The 24,680-nt window shown below is 53.7% G+C and overlaps 1 protein-coding gene across 1 annotated transcript in view; it reads left to right on the top strand.

Moving 5' to 3' along the window:
* SLCO2A1 (solute carrier organic anion transporter family, member 2A1) overlaps positions 1–24,118 on the top strand; it is a 32,206-nt gene extending 8,088 nt beyond the window's left edge. Inside the window, exons 2-14 of the mRNA XM_009887346.1 lie at positions 7,200–7,337; positions 9,858–10,020; positions 13,494–13,709; positions 15,790–15,888; positions 17,582–17,715; positions 18,888–18,969; positions 20,145–20,307; positions 20,856–21,047; positions 22,714–22,873; positions 23,242–23,411; positions 23,529–23,593; positions 23,746–23,866; positions 23,998–24,118. Coding sequence (XP_009885648.1) covers positions 7,200–7,337; positions 9,858–10,020; positions 13,494–13,709; positions 15,790–15,888; positions 17,582–17,715; positions 18,888–18,969; positions 20,145–20,307; positions 20,856–21,047; positions 22,714–22,873; positions 23,242–23,411; positions 23,529–23,593; positions 23,746–23,866; positions 23,998–24,118 — 1,824 coding nt within the window. The remainder of the gene's footprint in view (positions 1–7,199; positions 7,338–9,857; positions 10,021–13,493; positions 13,710–15,789; positions 15,889–17,581; positions 17,716–18,887; positions 18,970–20,144; positions 20,308–20,855; positions 21,048–22,713; positions 22,874–23,241; positions 23,412–23,528; positions 23,594–23,745; positions 23,867–23,997) is intronic.
* The last annotated feature ends 562 nt before the right edge of the window (positions 24,119–24,680 follow it).

Genomic DNA, 24,680 nt, shown 5'->3' with positions numbered 1-24,680 from the left:
AAATCCTGTGTGTACACTCGTTGCAAATAGAGCAAACATTGTCTTTGCGCTTGACAATTGGGGGCTGTAAAGAGAGGATTACTTGGCAGTAGACGGTCATCATTGCAACAATTATCTGGGCAGCAGCGTGCTTCAGACAATTCAAACCATTTCAGATTTTATTAGTGGTTGGGGTTTTTTTTTGCAGTAGGAATAAAATTTAGGAGCGAACTTCTGCCATGCTGCGGGCTCAGAGGTTTTGTGCTACAGGACGTGCTGTGTGGCAAGGAATTTGGTTCCTTCTCTGGAAATGTTGGGTTGTATTTTTTTTTTAGTTTTTTCTTCATCTTTCATGGTGCTTTTTGATCTGTAATTCTAGGCAGCTGCCTGTAGGAAAGAGAAAGAGATGCCAAGGAGGGACCTATTTCCCCACGCACGTCCGTATGCTTTTCATTCCGAACTGATGCATTTCTTTGGAACTGAGTGATCTCAGGCATCCTACTGCGGGAGGATCTCTTAGTGCAGTGAGCGGTGATCACTTACAACCTCTAAAGTAAACAGCCTGTCTTCTCCCTGACTGTTATAATTTTGGGGATATTCTTATTCCTTCCTAAAGTTCTCCCCTCCCCTTTTTTCTTTTTACCCCCTTGGAAACTCAGGAGAGCAAAGTGGAAGAAGCCTTCAGAGGTGGACAGGTCTCCTGCTTTGGGCCATGACTTTCCACTAAGGTCAAACAATTTTCCTTTGGCCTTCCAGAGTCCAAAATGCAACAGTAATAGTACTGTGTGGAGAGAAAGAGCTAAGAGAGCATCCTTACTCCTAGTCCTTTCCAAACATTTACTCCAACCGGATTCATTTTGCGCCTTCCTGCAACAATGGCTCTTGGCCAGGTCCTACCTCGGCGTCGTCAGTCAGCTGGGAGCAGTTTGGTAGGTTCTGTGAGGTTCTCCACTCCTCTTTACAGCTCCCCAGGCAGCTCTTGTGTCCAGCTAATGAATTAAGCCCTGGCTCTTTCCGTCCGTATCTAATGAATTAAGCCCTGGCTCTTTCCATCCCTGCTGCTAGCGGCGCTGCTGTGGGAAGGCTGTTGGGCATGGAGGTTAGCACCAGTGCGTGCACGTGAGAGCAGGAGCCAGCTCACTGGGTGAGCTGCACCATCATGATTTCCACCTTCTCTATCTCCAAGCAGGGCTGCCAAGGTGAAGACACTGAAAAACGAGGTGAGGGTTGTCTTTGGACGTGAGTGCCACTACCACAGCATGAAGCTGTGGGAGCAGAGCAGAGAATTAACCCTTAACTCACTTCTCTGGGTGGCCGAGAGAAAGGGGCAGTGGCCGTGATGCACATAGCAGCATCTTCCCAAACCCCTGGTTCCTGCAGGGTGGAGCCAGGCTCCCATGTGGAGGAGCCTCCTGGATCCTGGAAGCTCCATAGAGGCAGTTCACTCCTTTGAAATAACAAGAAATCTAAATTCCGTTACCTGGCCTTGGCTTGGACCCATGTCCAACGCTGCAGGCTGAGGATATCAAGTACTTTGTTTGTTGTTGTTTTTTTTTCTTATTTAACCCAACTTGCCAAGCATTTTATTGGCTGCCTTGGTGGCCAAGGGATGCTCCCCTACCCTGCCTCCCCAAAAAACCTCTTACAAAACAGTCCACCTTTCATAATGGGCTTTTCTAAAGTCCAGTCCCTGTGTACCTTCAGGTAGCTGTTTGTTGAGGCCAGTGACAGTGATGACAGTGCATTACCTTACCTAAGCAATGTGGAAAGAGAGAGCTGTGAGATAAGGGAATTATAGCTTAGTGGACCCAGTATGTGATGTGGGGTAGTGCAAGCACCTGCTGCCTACCAGCACTGCCCACAACGCTGCCTGTTCCCAGTGCATGTGTCCAGCCCCGGGAGCAGCAACCTCCTTCCAACCCCAAGAGCATCCAACCCCAAGAGCATCCATCTCAAGAACAGGTTTACCCCCTGGCTCTGGCTTCCTCATCCTTGGCTGCCTTATGGGTTCAGCATGAGGCTGGGAGGTCCTCTCTCTCCTCCCAGAGCCTTATTGTATTCCCTGTGAGCTTCAGGGAAGTGGAAAAGGCTGCAAGCAGGTCTTCTCTGGAGCCCTCAACATCAGAAGGACATGGACCTGTTGGAGGGGGTCCAGAGGGGGCCACGGAGATGCTGCAAGGGCTGGAGCCCCTCTGCTGTGTGGACAGGCTGAGAGAGTTGGGGGGGTTCAGCCGGAGAAGAGAAAGCTCCGGGGAGACCTTAGAGCAGCTTCCCAGTATCTGAAGGACACCTAGAAGAAAGTTGGAGAGGGACTTTTTACAAGGGCATGGAGTGATAGGATGAGGGGGAATGGCTTCAAACTGGAAGAGGGGAGATTGAGATGAGATATCAGGAAGAAATTCTTTGCTGTGAGGGTGGTGAGCCCCTGGCACAGGTTGCCCCAAGAAGCTGTGGGTGCCCCATCCCTGGAGGTGTTCAAGGCCAGGTTGGACGGGGCTTGGGGCAACATGGGCTGGTGGGAGGTGTCCCTGCCCAGGGCAGGGGGTTGGAATGAGATGGTCTTTAAGGTCCCTTCCAACCTAAACCGTTCTATGATTCTGAGGTGGCTGCAAGGACTGAAAAGCTGTGTTGGACATCTGCCAGGAATGCAGCAGCTGTGGCCACACCTGGCATCCCACGGGGACATCTTGGTGCCAGTACAGCATCTCAGCCTTGCCGCCACATCCTTATGCCTGGGGGCCTGTTGTGTGTGTCCCCCCCACACCAAGCTCCCCAGCCCTCCGGGTCACATATTTGTTGAACACATCTCCTCTAAAGGAGGTTTGCATTGGGATTGGCAGAAGAGGTACCGGCTATCTGCTTTGAACACAAGAAGTGTTGTCCAGAGCATGGAGCAACCAGTCCCCCACTCTTCCCTGCAAGAGGGTGGGTTTCTCTTAATCACAAAAAATCATTGCCCCGCAAGGTGCGAATCCCCACCGACTTGGAGTGGGGGGGACCAGCGTGGCTGTGAGGGACCTTCCCCCAGGCGTTCGCTTCCCTTTTCAACGAAGTGCGCCTTGGAAAGGAGTCAAGTGTCTTGTATAAACAGCCTGGAGTCAGGATCGCTCCGGCACTCTGAAGGGAATGTGAGGATGATTAAGAGGGGATTTTGTATGTATGTGTGTGTGTGTGGGGGGGTGTTCATGTGGGTGTACGCCTTTGGCCTCTCCGAGCTGCTCCCTGGCCGCCCGCGACTGCTGCTTGCCTGCAGCTCCAAAAATACACCAGGCTCTGCTCTGGAGGGTCAGCACTTTGTATTTGTGGGAATATCTCCGACTCCTGAACCTCCCACTATGCCTTCGCCTTCAGTGCCGTTGTGTTGGCGTTGCATCAGCAAAACCTCCCTTCAAATGAGCTTGGCTCTGCTTTAAAAACCCCCTTCTTCGTTAAGTGTTATGGATGATGGATGATAGCAGCTCCATCCCCTCCTGAGGTTGCTCGACGGGTGTGTGGGGCCAGCACAGCACATCTGGTTGCTCTCTGCAGCTGGAAGGAACCATCTCGGTGCTGGTTTCCATGGACCAGCAGGTTGTGGGTGGTCGGCATGAACATGTGGGGAGGGGCACGCATGGGGAGAGGGACAGGGATGGGAGAGACCCGTGAGGACCTGCGAGGGGACATGGGAGGGTGGTGTCCTTCATCTTCATGAGCCTCGGAGGTCTGCTCTTCCCAGCCAGAGCATCTCAGCCAGCGCCAAGGTCAGGCAGTGCACGGGCTCCTTTTGGGGACCCCTCCAAGTAAGCCCCTCTCCCAGGTATTTGCAGTCAGATCCTTCAAGGTTTGGGCCATCAATTATTTTAATTAGAATTGAGTCCACTGAATGCAGGGGAAGTCTTAAATCAGGCACAAGTCTCACCTCCGGACAGTGGAAGCGTGTCTGGAAAAGCCGAGCTCTGGCTGCACAACTCCTGAAGCGAAGGCTGTTTTGCTTTCCTCTGACTGTTTTGGGTGGCAGCTTCTTCCCAAGAAAAAGAAAAAAAAAAAAATAATAAATCTCCTCTGCCCTTCCCCTCCCACCCTCCGGGCTCCCCACATCCGAGGGCTGAGGCTGCTGTGTGGTAGCAGCGCGGGGCGGGATCTGGTCCCCTGAGCATCCCTCTTGCTCTTCCACCTTCCCTGCTCGCAGGAGCCAGACTAGAAGGTCTCATGGGCAGGGAGGAGGGGAGCAGTCCCACCCCAAAGGCTTTCTCTCCCCTCGTCAGTGCTCTCCAGCTGCATTTCTCCCACCTTGCCACCCTGGCACCTCGGGATCCACCCAGGCACCTCATTTTGTCCATCCCCAGGTTATCCCCAATGCCTAAACCCATCTCAGGCCACCTCCTGCCAGCTCTGCCTTTTCCTGCCCGCCCTCTCTGACCACAGCTTCTCCCTCTCATCTCTTCCCCTCCATCCTCTCGTGAAGCACAGCCAGGGCTGGTTCCCCATGGTCCTTCCATGCCTCTACTGTCTCCCCACCCTTTGCCAACCCCGGCATTTTGGGGAGTCAGGCTGCCTCTCCTCCTCATCCTGCCTTCCCGCCAGCATCCTCTCTCACCCCAACACTTCTCATCTCCCCGTCTGCCCTGGGATTAGGCTGACATTTGCTGCGCTAAATTCGGCCTTGGTGATCCACCCTCTTCCCTCCCTGTTGGTAAACAGCTTTGCTTCTCGGGCTAACGCCTCGCACCGGGAGAGCTCTCCCTCCAGCTGCTCCGCATCTCGGGCGGTCCCGGCCCTCCGCTGTTTCGCCAGCGCTTCCTTATTCGAATGACTTCAATAGGGTCTGGCCGGAGCTACAGGAAGAAAAAACGAATGTTCTCTGGCAACAAGATCCCCTCTCCGTTTCTCACCCTCACAGGAGTCACCTCTGTGCTCCAGACTGGCCCGGCTGGACTAATTGCACAGTGATCCCAGGTCAGGATTAGGGACAGGTGCTGGATCCAGCAGGATCCCACAGGACCACGTGCTGGGATGGGTTTTTGAACGTAGGAGTTGATAGCTGGAAGGTGTAGAGGTCATTATGCTTCAAGAGTTTTCTTTCAGATGTTTCACTTCCACTTTGTCCCTGTCTGGGAGGGTTTCCCACGTTACACCCCACGTCGTTGCTCTGCGGCTTTTTGTTGGGGCAAAGTCCCAGCCTGGGACTTTGTCCTCTCCTGCTTGGCTACCCGTGGCAGATGCCTGCCTGATGCTAGCCTGCCTGCTGACACCCCTCCGAGGTGTGGCTGGGGAGTTCACGATGGCAGCGTGCCCCTGTGACCCTTCTTCCCTCTTTTTTTGGTGTTCACCTTTCTCCTTCTACTGTTCTGTGGTCTCCAGGTTGTTCCCAGCCTGCCCTCATACTGCCAGGGCTCTGTTTTCTCCTTCATCTCACAGAATTAATTACAGAATCCCAGACTGGTGAGGGCTGGAAGGGCCCTCTGGAGTTCCCCCAGTGCCACCCCCCACCAGAGCAGGGGCACCTCCAGCAGTGGCACAGGACGGCGTCCAGGCGGGTTTGGGATGGCTCCAGAGGGGGAGACTCCCCCACCTCTCTGGGCAGGCTGTGCCACTGCTCTGCCGCCCTCACAGCAGAGAAGTCCTTCCTCATGTTTAGATGGAACTTCCTATGCTCAAGTTTGTGCCCGTTCCCTCTTGTCCTGTCACTGGGGACCGCTGAAACAAGACTGATGCCATCCCCCTGGCACCCTCCCTTGAAGTATTGATAAGCATTGATAAGATGATCTCCGTCATCTTCTGTCTGTCAGCATCTCTCCCACCTCTCATGTTTTTAGACACCCAGATGCCTCTCCTGGCTGGTGCTATCCTCCCTCACAGGAGAAGCTTCCCAAGAAGACATCTTCTACCCCATCTTCTCCTACCCAAATTCTCTTGCAGTTGCTGGACCTGGCTCTGTGTCCGCCTCTGCTCCCCAAAAAGCCACTCCACCCAACTATGGCATTTGCATCCTCTGTGTCGGGTGGACAATTTCACTCTTTTTCTATTGGTGGATTTGGTGGTGGGGTGTTTTTTTTTCACACAATGGGTCAGGGCTTCTGGGCGCTACCCTCATTTCAAATAAATACTAATAATGAGTATTGCTGCTCTCCTAGCCAAGGACATAAGGAATTTGTCAGCTCTGCAGTACCTTTGATGTGCCATTCATCATCTCAGACTTCCCACCGTTATCTTTGTGGGACACGCTTCCGGTATTCAGCAAATATTTGATTTCCTGTGCATTTAAATAAAAAGACTTTTTTTTTTTTTTTTTAAATTATTTTAAAATACTTTTGGCACCATGCGGACGCATTCCATTCCAAGAAAAATAAAGGAAAACTGTTCTGACTAAATATAGATCAAAAGACACTTGTGAGCTGCCTCTTGCATCCCTGGCGGAGAGCGCTTTTTTCTCCCGGGCCACCCGGGCTCTTTCGACCACGCTTCTGCCCTGCCCCGTAAACTCTCTGTATTCCCTCCTCCGCTCCAGGCAAGCTCTGCCTCCATTCGGCTCGGTTTCTGGCTCGGCTCACAGCCTGGCTCAAGGGAAAGATGCTGTTTTTAGACTACTACAGAGGTCTTCCAGTAGTGAGACTACGTTGTGCATGCTTCATCCTTTCCCTCTGGGGCTTTTAAAGCCTTTTTTTGACTTTTTCTTGCAACGCCCCTTGGAGCAGGTTGTGTGAATTGGCTTTACAGCCCAGTTAATCCAAGGGGCCGACTGGAAATACTGGGTCTCAGGTGGTCTAAACCAGCAGGGTTGCCTTTCGGCTGCGGCAGGGCAGCTGCAGGGTTGGCTCTCACATGGTCTCAGGAGCACCCAGCGAGTCTGCACGAAGTCAAACCTGTCTCGTTTCGTCATCGTACAACCCCCAGTGCAACGGGTCCTCCTCGGGTTGGAAGGTTGCTCATGAGAGTTGCACAAGGTTTGCCGCAGTGCAAACACCAATGAATGTTATTAACGGTAAAGCAGAGGAAAGATCAAACCAGAGCTCCTTGTCCTCTCTTCTGAACACTGCATTGCTCATTTTGCAAAGCTAAGTTAATCATGGATCCGTCACTGAGCCCTTCGGTAGATCTGTTGCATGTCAGAGGTGCAGCCGTGTTGGCCAACTTGAGTCCGTGTGTGTGTATGACTCTCAAATCCCTCGCACGGGACATGATCTCCAGCAGTTACGCATCAGCAGGGCACTAACTGGGTTGGCATGTTTTTTTGCCCACAGGTGTTTGTGCTGTGCCATGGGCTTCTCCAGCTCTCCCAGCTCCTCTACAGCGCCAACTTCAAGAGCAGCCTCACCACCATTGAGAAGCGCTTTGGGCTCTCCAGTCTCTCTTCAGGTTTCATCTCCAGCTTGCATGAGGTAACTGGGTGAGATGCTTATGTGGAGGCCCTGAGGGGTGGCCAGAACATGGAGGAGGGGACCTTCCCAGAATATGGTCTCAGGGCTGTTCACACCCAGTGCTTCCTCGGCCATGCCTACCTGAGCTGGATGAAGCAGCTGTTTCTGTGCACTTGGACACCTCTTCACACTTCACTTCTGCTGTACCACATGCTGGGAGGTTGAAGACAGGGTTATATGTGGTGAGGACGTGGCCATGGAGAGCAGCAGCAGAAAGCAGGTTGCTTCAGAGGAGACAACTCCACCCTGGGGTGCCATATGTCTCCAGCAGAGACATGACTGGGAGACAGGAAACACGCAATGTGATTCTCCTCTGTTGATCACAGTTCTTGCAGCCTTTGTGAAGAAGAGCATTTTATTACGAGTAGTGTCCGCACAACTACAGCTCTGTGAGCGATTTCCATTAAAAGTATCTGTTTTCATAGGTTCCTCATTGGCATTAGGAATGATGCTGGCCTGAGTCCTTCCAAGCTTTCTCTAAAAGGAGACCCCGGCCAGCAGTCTCTCCGAGATTTAGCCCTTTTCTCCAGCACTCCCAGCTCCTGGTGGCCCTGTGGCAAGGGACTGACTTTCACTGGCACATTGCTGAGCTGGCTGAGGATTTTTTTCACAAGCGCTTTCTACTCTAATAAGTTTTCTGCTTCACATATTGTCGTGAATTGTATCCTTTCTGCTAGCTCTTCAAGGCCAACTAGGAAAAGACCTGCTGGCAGGGACTTTCTTTTGATGGCACAGACAAAGAAGTGTTTGGTGGCAGCCCACCTTGCATATAACTGGTCTTCTCGCATGGGATCCTCCACCAAGAGGCTGGGCACTGGGAATCCTCCCGGGTCTTTGGGGAAATAGATGCCCGGGTCTTACCTCAACCAGCACCTACATCTGGCTTTAAAAAGACTGGTTCAAAGCCTGTTGAGACCAGTGAAGGGCTTCCCACTAATAGTGACTAGATCCAAACCATGCAAAGAGAGACACCCAGTATGGATGGCTGTATCGTTGGTAATGATGCACGGGCATAATTAAGCCCTGCAGAGTATCTCAAAGCTGTAACCCATGTGCTCCTCATCCACCACAGAATTTACTTACGAGAATTAATGCCTGGAGAGATAATACATAAGCAATCATATAGGGCAGTCTGTTACTGCAAGAGTGTAAAGGGAAAAGGATTGGAATAGGACATGGAGTACTGCGAGCAGATCTGGAGCCTCCAACATAGGAAAGACATAGACCTGGTGGAGTGGAGCCAGAGGAGGCCCCGGAGATGCTGCGAGGGCTGGAGCCCCTCTGCTGGGAGGACAGGCTGGGACAGTTGGGGGGAGTTCAGCCTGGAGAAGAGAAGGCTCCGGGGAGACCTTATAGCAGCCTTCCAGTACCGAAAGGATGTCTGCAGGAGAGCTGGGGAAGGACTTTTCACAAGGACATGTAGTGATAGGACAAGGGGGAATGGCTTCAAACTGGAAGAGGGGAGATTGAGATGAGATATCAGGAAGAAATTCTTTCCTCTGAGGGTGGTGAGCCCCTGGCGCAGGTTGCCCCGAGAAGCTGTGGCTGCCCCATCCCTGGAGGGGTTCAAGGCCAGGTTGGATGGGGCTTGGAGCAACCTGGGCTGGTGGGAGGTGTCCCTGCCCAGGGCAGAGGAGTTGGAATGAGATGGTCTTCAAGGTCACTTCCAACTTAAACCATTCTGTGATTCTGTGATATGCCATGGGGTTAAAGACTCGCAGACAACAGATACGTCTTTATTTCTCCACTTTACAAGAGAGATTTCTGTGCTTTACTCGAGCTCTGCCTGAGCTCCCCTGCCTGTCCAGCACCACAATCTTTTTGCATTGATGGCTGCAGCAATTCCAAGAACAGAAACCACAGAGCGACAAACAAGGGAGCTTGTGTAGACATAAATAAAAAGTATTCTTAGCCATACATGCCGAGGTTAAAACAGTGTTTAGCTTGTCCCAAGATGACAGAGCCCATGTAATGGTAATTTTATGGTGTTCATCTATTTGCCCAAGTAAGCTGCGTGTTTTCATCTCTGTTTAGCTGATCATATCTGCAGTTGCAAACGTCTGGAGTCACAAACATTTGCAAAGAGCTGGACTTTGTAGCTGTGCTCGTGCCTGTTTAGAGTCATGGGCATGGAGGCAATGCGCTTTACTTCTTGCTGTGTTTGGGGGGAATGACACGTCCTATGGCATGGGTGTGGGTGCTGAAAAAAGCCCCAGCCAGATGACAGGGAGGCTGTAAAGTCAACCGTGACAACAAGGGATGCTCACAGGTGACAGTAGCCAAGGATTTGGCCCACTGGCTTTTGATGAGAAGGGGGCACGGACTTGCATATGCAGGGTGAAGGGCTGTCCCGTTCCTGCTCTTGTGGGGGTCAAACACCACTTGGAAAGAGCTCTCCACCCACCCCGACACAATCATGGGGTCTTGACTTCCTCCACGATTTCTCCTAACGTTCTTCCCCTTTCATCGTGCTCTTTCCAGATCGGCAACGTGGTCCTCATCATCTTTGTCAGCTACTTTGGCAGCCGAGTTCACCGCCCACGGGTGATCGGCGTGGGGGGGCTGCTGCTGGCACTGGGAGCGTTCCTGGTCACCCTGCCCCACTTCCTGTCAGGCCCCTACGAGTACACCACGCTTAGTGCTGGTAAGTGCCTCCACCCTGATAGCCACGACCTGCCCCAGCACAAATCCATCTCCAGTTGCTCTGGGCAACCCAAGAAGAAGGGTTGTATCCAGCACACACGGAATTGAAACGCAGTGTTTGGAGGGGAAGACGTAAGGCAGAGATTTGCTGTTTTAAGCCTGACTTCAGCATAGCTTTGCAGCTCCTTCTGCACTCAGTAATTACAGGCGGGATCCCTTCTGCCTCTTCCAGGGATGTCGTTGCAACCGCGGTTTCAGATGCTGAGCGCTGTGGTCATGGTGAAGTACCTGAATTCCCCATAGCTGCTCCCGGAGGCCTCCAGAGGGAGCAGTCTTTGTTTCAAGTTCAGCAGCCAGGATCTCCCCTTCAGGCTTCCAAGACACCTCTCCCTCCCATCAGCGCCCAAAGAACTTGCCATAGGGCTGAGAGCCATCATCCCACACAGACATGCCAACCCAGGAATATTTGTATCTCACATTCAGTGAGAGAGCATAACTTTCCACCTGGATACTACAAAATATACTTGAAAACTATTTGTTTAACTAGCTTAGCATGTTATTTTGAATATGCACCTCTCCTGGCTGTGCCCACCCCATCTCTCTTCAGATCTCGAAGCACGCTGTGTCCCTGCCTTCTGCATGGGGTGGGGGGGTGTCCCTCCAACCTGCCCCTGAGCATCCTGGAAAAAGGTTTGCTTTCTGTGGCACCAGAAGAGCCCCAGCTTTTAGAGCTGCATCTCTGCCTACAGATGACAGCGTCATTATTAACGATGACATGTTGTTTAGCTATCCAAAAAGCCAGGGAGAGAGTGTGAAACCAACTGTGAGCAGAGCATGCCGCTGATGGGGCAGAAGCCCTGGGATGCAGTGGGATGCAGGAGATGCTGGTGTCGCTGCTGGTGCCCAGTGTGATTGTGGACAAATCACTTCAGTTCTGGCTAATCTGGGGCACCAGTGCATTTCCTGAGCGCAAAGGCTGTACGAGAACCTTGCTACTGAGGCTTCATACTTTTCTGAACCATGAGCTGGGTTCATACGCAAAGCATCTGGAGGAAAAGAAGGTTATCAGAAGTAGTCAACATGGATTCACCAAGGGGAAATCTTGGCTGACTAATCTGATAGCCTTCTACGATGGCATGACTGGATGGGTGGATGAGGGGAGGGCAGTGGACGTTGTCTACCTTGACTTCAGCAAGGCTTTCAAGTTCTGGGCTCCCCGGTTCAAGAAGGACAGGGAACTGCTGAAGAGGGTCCAGCAACGGGCTACGAAGATGATGAGTGGTCTGGAGCATCTTTCTTACGAGGAAAGGCTGAGGGACTTGGGGTTTTTTAGCAATTTGGGGAGCAAAGTAACGTTATCTTTACTGGAGCCACAGTGGTCTTGCAGTGTGAGAAGTAAGGTCATCTCCCTGCTGCTGAGCACCATGTGGGTGACAGAGCAGCATTAAGATCTTTTGTCCCCAGGGCCTGTTCTGCTCTAGCTGGTAAGCTTTACAATTAAGAAGGGCTACAAGGCTGGCTTTGGTCTTCCCAAAGTGACCCCAGCCCCTAAATCCTTGGTATGCCAACGAGCCTTAGCCTCCTTGGGGACTGCCACCTCTGAAAACCCTAAGTCACCTCAACTCTGTGCGAAGATGCTCCTCCTGTGCCACCGAGGGGGGTGGCAGTGGTCACAGCAGCGCCAGCCAGGGAAAGCCTTCCACCTCTGGTGAGAAGATGCTTTCTCCTGGAATGGCTTTGAGCCCTGTGCATCATGTCCTAGCTCGATCCTCCGGGCTCAGGGAGCCTCGGCTGTGCCAGGGAGCTGGGGGTGGACAGTAGCTCCCTTTGGTTAGGTCTTGCTGCAGCTCAACAGGATGCAAACCCCAGCAAAGCGCAGCGAGGACAGAGCCACTCACAGGTGCCTGACAATCTCTGTTCCAACCAAAAGATTAGAGATCCTCTGGCTTCGCTCTCCCTCATAATCTCTGGGAAATCTGGTGCCACCGCAGCTGATCTACAAGCCCAGATCCCACGAAGCGTTAGTGAAAATGACGGCCCAGTGTGGGGCTGAGAGTGCGTCAGCGCTTGGGCAGAATCCTGAAGACCAGCTCTCTGCTGGCTCGCAGCTGCCTCCCTGCTACGCAGCCTCAAATGTCTCCGTGTTTTTTGAGTCAGATGGTTTGGAGAGTGGCTCAGGCATCGGACACTGTTTTCTGACAGCTTAAATTCATGGGTCAGGCTGCGAACTGGTCAGGTTTTGGGACAAGGGCTGCTCTTACTGTGAAGGAAACACGTCAAAGGAACAGGTATCACCCTGCTCCCTGCCCGGAGCCGTAGGTGTCTTGGCCTAGTACTTACAGCCCATGAAGATGCTCCAGTCCTGGTTGGAGTTTGCATGGAAGTCTTGAGGTGGGTGAAGACCTCTCCATGTCTGGATGGTATGAAGAAGTAAGGTCCTTGCTGTGGATGGAGGTGGGCTGCTCCTGAGTGATGAGGGCAATGGAGATTGAGGGGCAAGGTGTCCTGCTCGGAGCAGCCAGGTTGCCCCAGAGAACATTGCTCCCTCTTCCTGCCCGGGTACCACAAGGGAGCAAAGAGCACTGACAAGAAGATGCCAACCATGCGTTAGGTTTGCCCTCATTAATCCGAGAGCAGCCCCCGCTCCACAGCACGCAACCAGGCACGAGAGGCTTCTGTGGCTCTCACTTTTGCCACCGTAAAAGAGAAGGAGGTTCCTCCTGTCTTCTTGCAATGTGGACCCTTTAGACAACACAGTTTTGAATGGGCTTGCATAAGGATTTTTGTGGTGACCTCCTATTAGGGATGTGCTGCCGCACTACGCCAATGAAACCCCCTAATCACCTGACAAATATTTGGGTTTGTTTTGGGCCTGTTTGCTCAAAAGTGTAGAAAATCCACAGTTATTACATTGACGAGAAAGACATGATAGAAATGTTGAACTAATTACAAATACTAAAGAAAAAAGAAAAGCCAGAGCAGGAAGAGCTAGCATGGAAAGACCAGGGCTTACTCTGTTTGCTCCGTAATGCCTTCATTTTTCATGAAAAATGGGTTTTTCCGTCCGTGAATACTTAGGCTTTTCCATTGGCTTTGACACTGTCTGTCCGAGGCTTTTGTCGTTGGCTGCAGCTTTGATGGAGAGCTTTTTATTCTCCACTGACAGCTCAAATGCAGCTCGCTGGATAAAAAGGGCTGACCCTTTGTGGGAAAAATGAATTTGCTTCCATCTTCTTTGCTCAGCCTGTCTTTAAAAGCTTGACAAAAATCCCCGCCCACTTGTTTGTGACACTGACCTCGGTATAATGTCCCAAAGGAAGGGAAAGGTGATGAAAATTGCTAAATAAAATGAGTGATTCATCCGAAATTCAACAGTGTGCGCAAATTTGGGAGATTCCCGGTATTTAGGGATTTAGCGCGGGAGGAGGCAGGGGATGTGCTCAGCATTGTAATGTTCATTCTTCTCCCTTTCAGGTAACAAAAGCCAGGTCCAGGCTGAACTCTGCTATGCAGAGAATAAGTTTATGTGCCCGAACGCCACCCAGGATCCCCAGAAGGAGGCCAGCAGCATATGGGCGATGATGGTCATCGCCCAGCTACTGGCTGGAATTGGGACGGTTCCCATCCAGCCCTTTGGGATATCCTACGTAGACGACTTTGCAGAAGCAAACAATTCCCCGCTGTACGTTGGTAAGTGGGACCGTTGCTGTATATTGTTTTGTTTCCTCCAGACCTTAGAGGTGAGACCTAGAGGTGCTCATCTGGAGAGGAACCTGTGGGCACGGGTTGAGCAGCCAGTGGGACTCAGATGAGGTCCTCCCCCATTAAAAGGCTGGGCTGTCTCTCCCCTTGACAGTCAGCTGCTCACTGTAGGGTTATATTTGTGGTGTGGGTGTTTGGAAGCCAAAGAATCAGGGCAAGGAGATGAGCTGGATGAGCTGGGGCCCCTCCCTGGCATCCATGAGAACTTATGCCATCCATGGGGTGAAAGAGTAGTTAGGAAACTCTCTCAGAGGCCATCTCCTGCTCTTGTTGGGCATCAGTTGATCATGGTTTAACCACAGGCAGGACCTCCTGCAGTAGCCAATTAACACAGGTTTTGCATCAAGGGTTCAAAATCTACATTTTTGCTGTGGAATCGGTCCCTACCCAGTGGGGGCTGCCAGGCCCAGGAGGACTTCTCGACTGCAGAGAGATAGGTGCTGGCTTCCATGTTTTTATCCCACGAATGGCAAACCCCATGTGGTGCTGGCCTGCGTACGTGAGCTTTGAGCTCATTCCATAAGTTATTTAAAAACCCGACTCCTCCTGGTGCCGAACAATGTCTTTAAAGCAGCCAAAGGCGTCAGAGTGATTTAGGAGGCGAAAGCGGATGTTCCAAAATAAGGTAAGCACTCAAGGAGGAGGAAAGCCTTCGGGATTAGACTCCCAAGGACAGGCTTGGGACAAGCACTGGAGTGCTTGGCAGGGTCTCCAGACCCACCCAGGCTCCTGCTGGAAAGGGGATGCTGCACCACCTAAAAGCTCTGTGGAACATCTCCTGCGCAGGCAGTGCTCGCTCCTCTCGGTTCAAATATCATCATCTGGGCTGGCAAAAGGAAGGACAGAGCATCCTTGTCTTCCCCCGGTGGTGAGGGGTCACTGTTCCCAGGACCTCTTAGAGCCCTTCAGATCCCCAAACTTGCAGGTCCTGTAGGTGAAGGGAAATGGGTCTGGCTTGTTCTTTATAATATAGGTGGTTGCTTTAGGGCTGTGGGAATGTCTGTGTCGGGGCGTGTTGGCTACCGCGAGCCTGGATTGCCTCAATACAACACAAATACCATTGCCCTTTGAGTCTTGTTTTGGTTTAGGTCTCAGCATCTTGCTGTGAAAGGGAACACTACAGTCTATGCATGAGGTTAACCACTCCTTCTCTAAAGACCCTGCCCTTCAATACTTAGGTTTGCGTTGCAGAAACGAAAGCCCCGCCTTGTCTAATTGGAAAAAGAAAAGCTTTTAAAAATAAGTGCACAGCTGAGGCATAGCAGTGGGATCGGGTGCTTTTCATACCCGGTGTGTTTAAAGGCTCCAGAGCAGCAAAATGCGCAGAAATGGTCAATGCAGTTCAAGCAAACTGTCTCCTTTTGAACATCTTAAGAAGGTTGTGCAAAGAGTTTCTTTCAGGGAGGAAACCTGAATCCTTTCATTCCAAAGGAGTCAAAAGGAAACATTTTGACCTTACGGGTTAGGTCCAAGTTATCTATTTTTTGAACGGGATAGTTCAGCTGAAGGGAGGGTGATCTGTTGGCCTGTTTTGCTCTCAGCATCTTTCACCGCCCCTGAAGTTTGCACCAGATGTTTTTGCTTGGATCTAAGGCCTTGTTTCCTCAGCCTTCTGTAGGAGAGTAAGGTCTCCGTTGCCTGCGGGAGCCCAGGATGCCACCATCCTGCTGCTCTCTGGAGTTCCCCACTTTGTCACAGTGAATCATGGATAGTCACAGTGTAGCTGACAACTTATAGCGCATCGGCGAAGCCTTGATTGCTGCAGAGCAGGGGAACTTTTTCTGCAGGCAGCTGCCTGCCCTCCTCCTAATCCTGTTAGAGAAACACCACGGTCAGTATCTGAGCAATGGGGATCTTCTCATCATCTGTTGCTTGATAAAAGACGGTTTCTCTCCTCTGTGTGTTGTAACGCCATTCCTGCCTCCTGTGGGAAGACAAAAGCCATATCTGTGTTGAAGCCACTGGTCAGCCACTGCTCACGCTGGTGTCCTCTGCTCCCTTTTTTCAGCCATCCTCTTTGCCATCGCTGTGTTCGGCCCTGCTTTTGGATACTTGCTGGGATCCGTGGTGCTGCGGCTCTTTGTGGACATTGGAAGAGTTGACATCGGTGAGTATTTCTCAAGTAGCGATGGTCCTCCTAAAAGCCTTCTGTGAGTTAGAAGGTCACTCTGAGGTGACTGGGCGCTTCTGCCACCAGTCCCGTGACCCACAGAACCCGCTCTCCTGGAAAGACCTGATGTGGAGTAGCACCCCCAGTGCACTTCTCCACTCCATCTCCCCATGAGGAAGGCCACAGATGGGCCTGAAGCCACCACTGAAGCAGAGCCCTGTGGTAGGGCCATTTCAGTGTCCTACTCATGGCGCTGCACTGAAGGGCTGGTGGCCATTGCTGGGGTCTGCCCACTGCCCCCATGCTGAGGAAGTATCACACTGCCCCAGCACAGTGATGGAGAGGAGCAGGGACAACTGAAGCATCCACAGATGGAGAACCATCACCCTGGGGGTGCATGGGAAGGCTTGCGTCTGCTCATCCTCCTCCCCACCACCCTTCACCACCATCTGCAGAGAGAGGGACCGAGCCAACGCCACCACAGGGCTTATTTTCTTGATCTGCGGTGCATGCTTATTATTTCTGGTAACTTAATCACTAAAGAATTCTCCCCAGCTCCATCATGAATGTGACTTTTCCTGTGTTTCCTTCGAGAGATCAGAGCTCGCCTGACATTTTTGTCCGGTGCCTGATAAGAATAATAAATGAACCTGGGGCAGGAAACGGCAAAAAGCCTTGGCTCGCTCCCCGCGGCGGCAGGCGGGTTTAGCAAGCCTTGGCAGGAACCGGCAAAAAGCCTTGGCTCGCTCCCCGCGGCGGCAGAAGGATTTAGCAGCCTCTGCCCGGTCGCTCCGTGATGACGTCCAAGCTCCAGAGTGCAGCGGTCCTGTTTGGGGAAGCGGGGCGATTGTTTCGGTGGGGTGTGGGCTCCTCTCCTGACGCACCCTGGCACGCAGTTCCAACCTGGAGGCCACTGCCGGTTCCTTTCCCAGCCCCAACGTCCCGGAGATGGGGAGATGCGGTCCCCATGCCAAGCCAAGCAATCCATCAGCCTCCCGTGAGCATCGCTTGGCCCAGTCGAAGGATGCCTGCGCTGGAGACGGAGCGGCTCTCACCTTCTCCTCCTTTTTCCGGAGAAGGCGCCCAAAGTTTCATCCACTCGGAAACCAGGCTCATTAATGGCGCTCTTTGGCCGGCATGGGTCCTTCCCTTGGTCCCTGCAAGCAAAGAGTGACCAAGTCTGGAACAATGGGAGAGCAATTTTTTCCAGGAAAGCGGCTGTGCCCTTTCCCGGTCCCTGTCTCGGCTCGGCATGCCGGTCAGGCAAGCGCGGTCCAAACCCACCACACGCCCCAGGCAGAGGAGGACAGAGTCAGGCCCCCGTAGTCGCCGCCTTGCTGGCTGGCTCGGCAGGGAAGAGTTGAACCTGTGCCATCAGCATACTTCGATGCTGACTAAATCCATCCTACAGTCATCTGGGCTGCTCGGCGCAGTTTGGATGGGGAGTGGCAGTGCAGCATCCTGGCCAGGGGAAAGGAGGTCAAACACGACCAGGGCTGGTCTTGCTACCAATGCTGGGGGGAGCTCCCACCTCCGTCCATTTGCTCTTCCATGCCAGTGGAGAACCCCTCAGACTGTGCCCACATGGACTTTTCATGCTCCACCGGTCCATACTTGCACGTATGTTTGCCCCTTTCGCTCTTCGACATGCAGGAGCAGAGCTCTTACGATGGGTCCTTGTGTCTTGCAGCTACAGTGGCCCTGACACCGAGGGACCAGCGGTGGATTGGAGCCTGGTGGCTGGGACTGCTGATCTCCTCAGGCTGCTTGGTGCTCACGTCCATTCCTTATTTCTTTTTCCCCCGGTACATGCTGAAAGGAGAGGTGAGACCTCCTCTGCAGAGGGCCAGAACCCCTTGGTGCCAGGGCTGCGCTCGGGGAGGGAATACCTATCCCTGGAGGAGAGGGGTGGGAGGGAAGAAGGGAGCCCAGCAACCCTTCTCAGATGTGGTTACAACTTCTCGCAAGTGAAAAGTCTTCCAAACAAGCTCCGTGCCTCTAACAGGTGAAGGACCAGACCCTTCACTTCCTCACCATTAGCTGGAAAGGCAGAACCACCACAGCTCAGCAGACCCAAAGCAGACCTCCTGCCCTTCCCGCTAGCTGCATTGACAGTGTCCGTTGGGAAGATTTTGGGTAGACCTGCATGCAGGGTGATGGCTGGGTAGTTTCTTGGGGTTCCTGCATGCAGTCCCCCTTGGTAGGGTTCTCTCTGTGGGGACTCGACCCTCCTCCTGGGGTGTCTGACCTGGTTCTGCTGGTGACGGCTGTATGTTAACGCCCCACTGCAACACCCTCTGCAAGGTGACGCTCCCCTGACAGCCGCAGCGGCATCATCAGCGACAGCCCCTGCTCAGGGCAGAGCATCCTCGAGCGCGGCATACACGGGAGCAGCACTGGGATAAAGCTGGGCAGCGGGGATTGAGGAATGGGCTTGTGCTTTGGGGAAAAAGTTGCAGAAGAGAGAGGAGCTCCCCATTAAAACAAATGTAAAAAGATGCAAAACCATCAAAAAGTTTCATTTCGGTGTTTTTCAAAGCCAAGCCCCACTGGTTTCCTTTCAAAAATAGTTTTGAAATTGTTTAATCATCAGTTCTTTAAAGGTCAAAATCAAACCCAAAGTATTTTGTGATTATAGCCTGAGGACTCACCAGACTTGAGCTGACCTTGCTCCAACTTTCATTTTCAGACTTTTAGCAGAATTAAAAAAAAAGAGGGATCTTGTCAGGGATCGGGAGAGGAAAGCTTTCCAAGCTCTTAAACCTCTCCGAGCAGGACGAGCTTTTGTCTTGCCGCTCTGCTCAAGGGCTGCAGTGAATTTTGGAGATAATTCACTCCTTGACTGTGATGGGCAGGAGCACCGTTAGGCTTGGCAGGGGGTGAGAAGCATCTGGGACAGACCCTGCTTCTCCTGAGCCTCGCTGGGAGCTGGGAGGGTGCCCACCCCGCATGGGTGCTCCCCTCTCACCGCAGGCTGCTCTTCTTTCCCTCCCCAGGACCTGAAGGCCGAGGTTGGCATGCTCAGGAAGATGGAGAAGGGGGTGGCTGAAGAAACCTCCCTGCTGGAGTTTATAAAAAGTAAAGGGCTGGCACTTAAATGCGAGGGCGACCGGGGGCACCGGGCCGTGCTGGGTGGGTGAGGACCACCACGCCAGCGTTCTCAAGCTGAGGGTCCTTGTTGGGGGGGTCTTTGAGTGCCTCCACCACGTCGGGTGGAGGTGCCAGGGCCAGCTCAGGCACCTCCAGGGCTGTAGCACGCCCTTCCCTGAGGACCACGGGAAGATGGAGGCGGCCTCCCTCCTGCTGTAAGACAGCGGTATTGAGGTCTGTGGAGCCTGAATCATCTCTGAAAACTGGTTAGAGGATCTGAAAGGGCATGAGCATGCCAAAAAAGGCTAGCTGGGTGGTTTAACCCACGGCTCCAGGAGAGGGCATGGGGCTGGCGGCGCCCCCCCCCGCCGCTCTGAGGTGGTCACCGCTCTGCAGCTTCCACCAGTTTGTTTATGCGTAGCTGAAAGGGGCTTGAGTAGGGATGCCACTGATGAGGGAGATCAGTTTAATGGCTTTTTTTAGCTCCAGGATGACTTCTTTCCAGCTAAAGCCCCCCCCCTCCCCTCCCCACCCACCGCAGTCATACCCTGGGGCTGTCAGCTCCTTCTCTCTCTGGTTGGGCTTTGATGAAGGACGCTGGGTCTGGGCAGCGCTCTCTGCTAGCAAAGCTAATTAGAGACCAAATAAACAGAGCTGCTCCTGAGGAGCCTGGAGTGGGTCTGCCGCTGCTGAAAGGCTGTCCTGGCTGGGCAGGGGGGACATGATGTCCCACCAGGAAAATACGCCGTGTTCATCAGCTGCAGGAGCCAGACCCGGCTTGTGCGCGGCTGGCGGGGCTCTGCCAAAACCCCCGTGGCTTTGTCTGTTTGCACCGCCTGAGGGTACGGCCCCTGCGCCAGAAAAACGCCCGCACCGTGGCTGCTACGTGCTCCGGAGGCTTGGGAGATCGGAGAGCGTGGGAGGGAGGGCGGTGGGCAGAGCTGGCCCTCTACCTCGCTGCTCAGGGCACCGTTTGCCCCCCAACTCCTGCCAGCTGCCAGGCCAAACTGGGCTGTCTCCCCTTACGTTGTCCCATGGCCTTAGACATCCCCCAAGTGTGTTAACGCACTGGGAACAGTCTACGGGTGTTTTTTTTCAGAATATGAATCGCTGACATGAGGATCACACGGCTAAAATACATTTTTCCTGCTGTTTCCCTGTAGGATTCCCAAAGATCTTCCTCAGGCTGCTCCTCAACCCCCTCTTCATCCTCCTGCTGCTGGCTCAGTGCAGCTTCTCCTCAGTCATTGCCGGGCTGGCCACCTTCCTCAACAAGTTCCTGGAGAAGCAGTACGGTGCCTCCTCCTCGTACGCCAACTTCCTCATAGATGAGCACAGCCGGGCAGCGGCAGCCGTAGGGTGAAAAATATCCACCAGCAAGGAGCCACCTGCCCGTATCCCCCAGGATTTTTAATCCCGTGGGAGGAAGTCACTGGAAAACTCATGGCGAGACCTAGAACCACCTTGAGATGGTTGGTGACCTCCCTGACCCGAGATGCCTGCAGAAGGCCAGGCTGCCTCGCAGCCTCTCGCAGACCGTCTACATTTGTTGACTCGCTCTTGCGGGCCAGCAACGGCTCTCGTTGAAAACGTGCAGCCCCACCCCAGGTGGGTGAAGCAGGTCTGGATCACTCAGGTGCTTGTAGAAGGTGGCAAGAGCAAGCAATCCCGCACCAAGCTTGAGCTTGCATCTCTAAGCCAGACTGAGGTTTCCCATAGCTGCTGATTGCCTTGGATTTTGGTCTTCTTGGGTAATGGTGGGGTCTGTGGGTTCTCCCAACCACCATGAGGTCCACAAAGCCGCTGCCTCCACCCCCTTCCCACAGAGAGGTGCTTGGCAGGCAGGACCCCAGCTGATGCCTTCGTTCCTCTGCAGGAGCTGTGAACCTGCCAGCAGCAGCGCTTGGGATGCTCTTAGGAGGAATCATCATGAAACGCTTTGCCTTCTCCCTCCGGGCCATCCCCCGGTTTGCTGTGGTGGTGCTTGTTTTCTCCATCCTCATCTGCCTGCCCATATTCTTCATGGGCTGCTCCACGGGGCGCATCGATGGGATCTACCCGCCCAGGTAACTCGGGGGCTTGGGTTGTTTCCAGCTCCTTATTCCTCCAGCTGATTGTCCACGGGGTGGGATACATGCAGGTGGAGGGGAAGAGGCAGTAGACATCACCATGCTATTGCTTCTCGATCCTGCTGCCTGGAGGACATCTAAGCACTATACAGCACAGAAAGCTTGGGAGGGCATTCATTCCTGATTTTCTGTACCAAACGAGCAGCGTGTCATTTCGTTCTGGATTTCTAGGGGGAAATTAGTAGTATTAGTGCCCGTGTCCACATGGGCACCCCCTGCACTCCCCTCGTTCCAGCTGGACATCACCTTTCTCCTTACCTGGATGGAAACTGTTGGCTCTTACCATGTCTTTTTAAGATAAAAATGGCATTTAGAGTCCACCCCAGGCTTGCTGTCGAGTGCGTCGTGCTCGCTTCCCAACACGCTGCCAGCAAGTGGCCTTCATACAGACGTTCCCTGTGGCCAGCGATGAGCCTCCTGTCCCAGGGGTACGGTTGAGGGGTGAGGGACAGGGAGGTCCACGTGCTTCTCCCACTCAAAAGCCACTTAAAAAGTGCTTCTCCCACTTAAAAGCCATGGCGAAGGAAAGCAACAGCACTCTGCAAATTCATGTGTGGGCGACGTGTTTATATTTCGCTCTGAGAGCCGCATGGCACGCGCCGTGAGCACAGGAGCGTGCGGAAGCCCACCGGCAGCTGAAGCTTTCTGCGTGAGAGCAAGGCTTCAAACGTGGGGAGATGCCTCAGCTCAAGATCAGGTGCCGCAAGCGCTAAATTATGGGCGGCACCTCGGCCTCACAGCGTTCCCCTCCTGCCGCCAGTGTCAGGTTGACTGCCTGTCCTGGCTGCTCTGCGACACACCAGTCCTGATGGGAGCTGCTGGAGGGACTTGCCTGGAAAAGGAGGTTCTTGCCTTCTATTACTTTGGAAACCTCCTCCCTTGCAACGGCAGCAGTGCATAAGAGCCTTTTACCTGCATCCCCAGGTAGCTGGGGGCTCCATGGATGGGTGAACATGAGCTCTGCTCCATCCCACTGTGTCCAAGGGCAGGTCCCTGGTGCCAGCTTCTGGAGGAGATGGAGCAGCCCCAGGAGACGGAGCAGCCCCATCCCACCACGCCCAAGGGCAGGTCCCTGGTGCTGGATTCCTGCAGGACACGGATTGTGCTGCTCCAGCAGATGAACTCCCTTAGGTAGTAAGGCAAGACAGGACAGATAATTCGGTTTGTCCTCTTGACTTTCACGCTGTCGTCAGGCGTGTTTGGACATGAGCCCGCTTCCAGTCTCTGAATGGTGTTTCCAGCTGGGGCTGTTCACACATCTGTTTGCGCAGTTCTGGAGGAGCCCAGATCTATTCCTCCAGGCATTTGGCTGATTAGTTTTCAGCTGGGGGAGAGAAGGAAAAAAAAAAAAAAAAAGGTAAGTGTGTGAGTACTTGTTTGCAGACATAGCATAATTCGTGCTCAGGTCACTGTGCACTTGCAGAGGTACCTGCAGGGAATCGGGGTCTGGCACGAGGCCAGCCTGCTGCTGGCAGTGTCCCAGCACAGATAGGGATGGGGAAACTGGTTAACTAGGAAGAGGGATTTTTCTTCCTCCTGTCTTATTTCTTGATTTTTTTAATTTATTCCCCCCACGCCCCCCCCCGCTCTTCTTTTTTGGCAGTACATTGAGTTCCCAGCAGCAGGTTAAGGCGCTGAGCGGGTGCCCCTGCTCTGAGCACATCTTTCACCCAGTGTGTGGAGAAAACAACGTGGAGTACATCTCCCCCTGCTTCGCCGGCTGCACGAACAGCACCACCAACTCTTCCACTCCCAAACAAGCGGTGAGCAGAACGAGGGGTTGGCAAAGCAGAGGGCACCTTGCTCACTGGTGATGGTGGAGGCTTCAGCGATGCTGTAGGATCTTGACAAATTCAATAGCGTGGTAGAGCTTTTTATGAGGTGAGGAGGTGTACCAGAGGAGCAGAAGTCCTGAGAAGGTGCAGCGGAAAATTGCTGTAACGCCCTGGGACTCTGGTGGAGAAACGGGGCCGGCAGCACATCCCATTGCAAGATGCCATGGCTGTGCCTTCAAATTGGAGCTGACGCTCTCGCCAGCCCTCCGCAAAGCGATGGGGTCTGGTGCGTCACTAAAAGCCCTGCTCTTGGCTTTGAGAGTCTTACGTTTGTTTTTTCTGAACGTTTCCAACAGATCTACAAGAACCGTTCCCTAATCTCTGCTGGGAACGGGCTGTCCTCCGCCAAGACAGGCTCCTGTCCGCTCAGCTGCTCCCACATGCTCCTTCCTGCCATATTCCTCATCTCCTTTGCCGCCCTGGTGGCCTGCCTGTCCCACAACCCCCTCTACATGATGGTTTTACGGTGAGCAACGGGCAGGGGAGGTGTCGCAAGGCACTGGGGGAGGCGTGATGTGATGGGTTCCCCACGTTGGGATCAGCGGGGGCCTCTTAAACGTGCAACCCGCCCTCTCCCCTGCAGGGTGGTGAACCAGGATGAGAAGTCGTTTGCCATCGGAGTCCAGTTCTTACTAATGAGGCTGCTGGGTGAGTGTCCATCTCCTAATGAGGCTGGGGGAAGGCAGCAGGGTGCTCAGAGGCTTGCTGGAGCCCCAGGAGGTGTTGAACCTCCTTGGGGACAGCAGGCAAAGCAGTCAGGGCAGGGTGGGCAGCCTGACTCCATCCTCTCTTCTCCAAAGCCTGGTTGCCAGCCCCGGCCATGTTCGGTGCCCTCATCGACTCCTCCTGCATCTACTGGCAGAAGCAGTGCACCCAGCGCCGGTTCTGCGCCTACTACAACAACGACTTCCTCCGCAACAGGTACCCCCCGCCATGTGTCCCCCATCACCCCCCCCAGGCGGGGATGACCACGGGGATTGTCCCCAGCTCAGCCTGGTGCCGGCTGAGGTGCCCCCTCCAGACACGGCATCTCCCTGCTCTTCTCCCGACAGATACCTGGGGCTGCAGGTGGGCTACAAGGTGGTGGGCACCATCCTCCTCGCCCTCATCAGCTGGAAGGTGAAGAGGAGCAAGGAGTACAACGTGCAGGAGAAGGCAGCAGGGCTGGTGTAGCCCACCCGAGGACTGACTCCGCACCCCCCTGGTACCCACCACCAGTACTTTGTCTTTTTTGGGTTTTTCCTTCTAAGGGAGCGACTTCACCTTAGCAGCTCTGAGCTCCTGTCCTGCAGCCCATGGCACCGCCGTGCTCCCGGCGAGGGATGCTCCAATGCCAGTCCCATCCTGGGACCGGCTCCTCCCAGGTTCTTCAGCCGCTCTTCTCCCATCGCTTTGGGGAGGGGGCAGCCCCCCCGACACCTGGACCGGGAGGCAGATGGGGGCTGGAGCGCAGCCCCATCCCATATACCCAGGGAAGTGCCCGCTGTGGGTGATGGTTCCCCCTCCGGCGTGACATTTCCAGCCAATCCATCCCGGCTGGGAGAGGAACAGGGGAGACGGCTGCCAACGCTGTGGGGCTGCCCTGTGTCCCCCCGCCCCAGCCTGCACCCCCTCGCAGAGGTCAGCATGGACACCGCACTCGTCTTGTGAGACGTTATCACTAGGGGTTTATTGCAGAACATTTGGGGGGTTGTTGCTCTCTTTATTATTTTTTTTTTTTATTTTAAATAAAGGT

This window comes from Charadrius vociferus, unplaced genomic scaffold, assembly GCF_000708025.1.
Source record: "Charadrius vociferus isolate BGI_N301 unplaced genomic scaffold, ASM70802v2 scaffold2016, whole genome shotgun sequence".
NCBI lineage: Eukaryota > Metazoa > Chordata > Aves > Charadriiformes > Charadriidae > Charadrius > Charadrius vociferus.
Note: the sequence above shows the minus strand (reverse complement) of the source record. Positions and strands in the feature narration are given on the sequence as shown.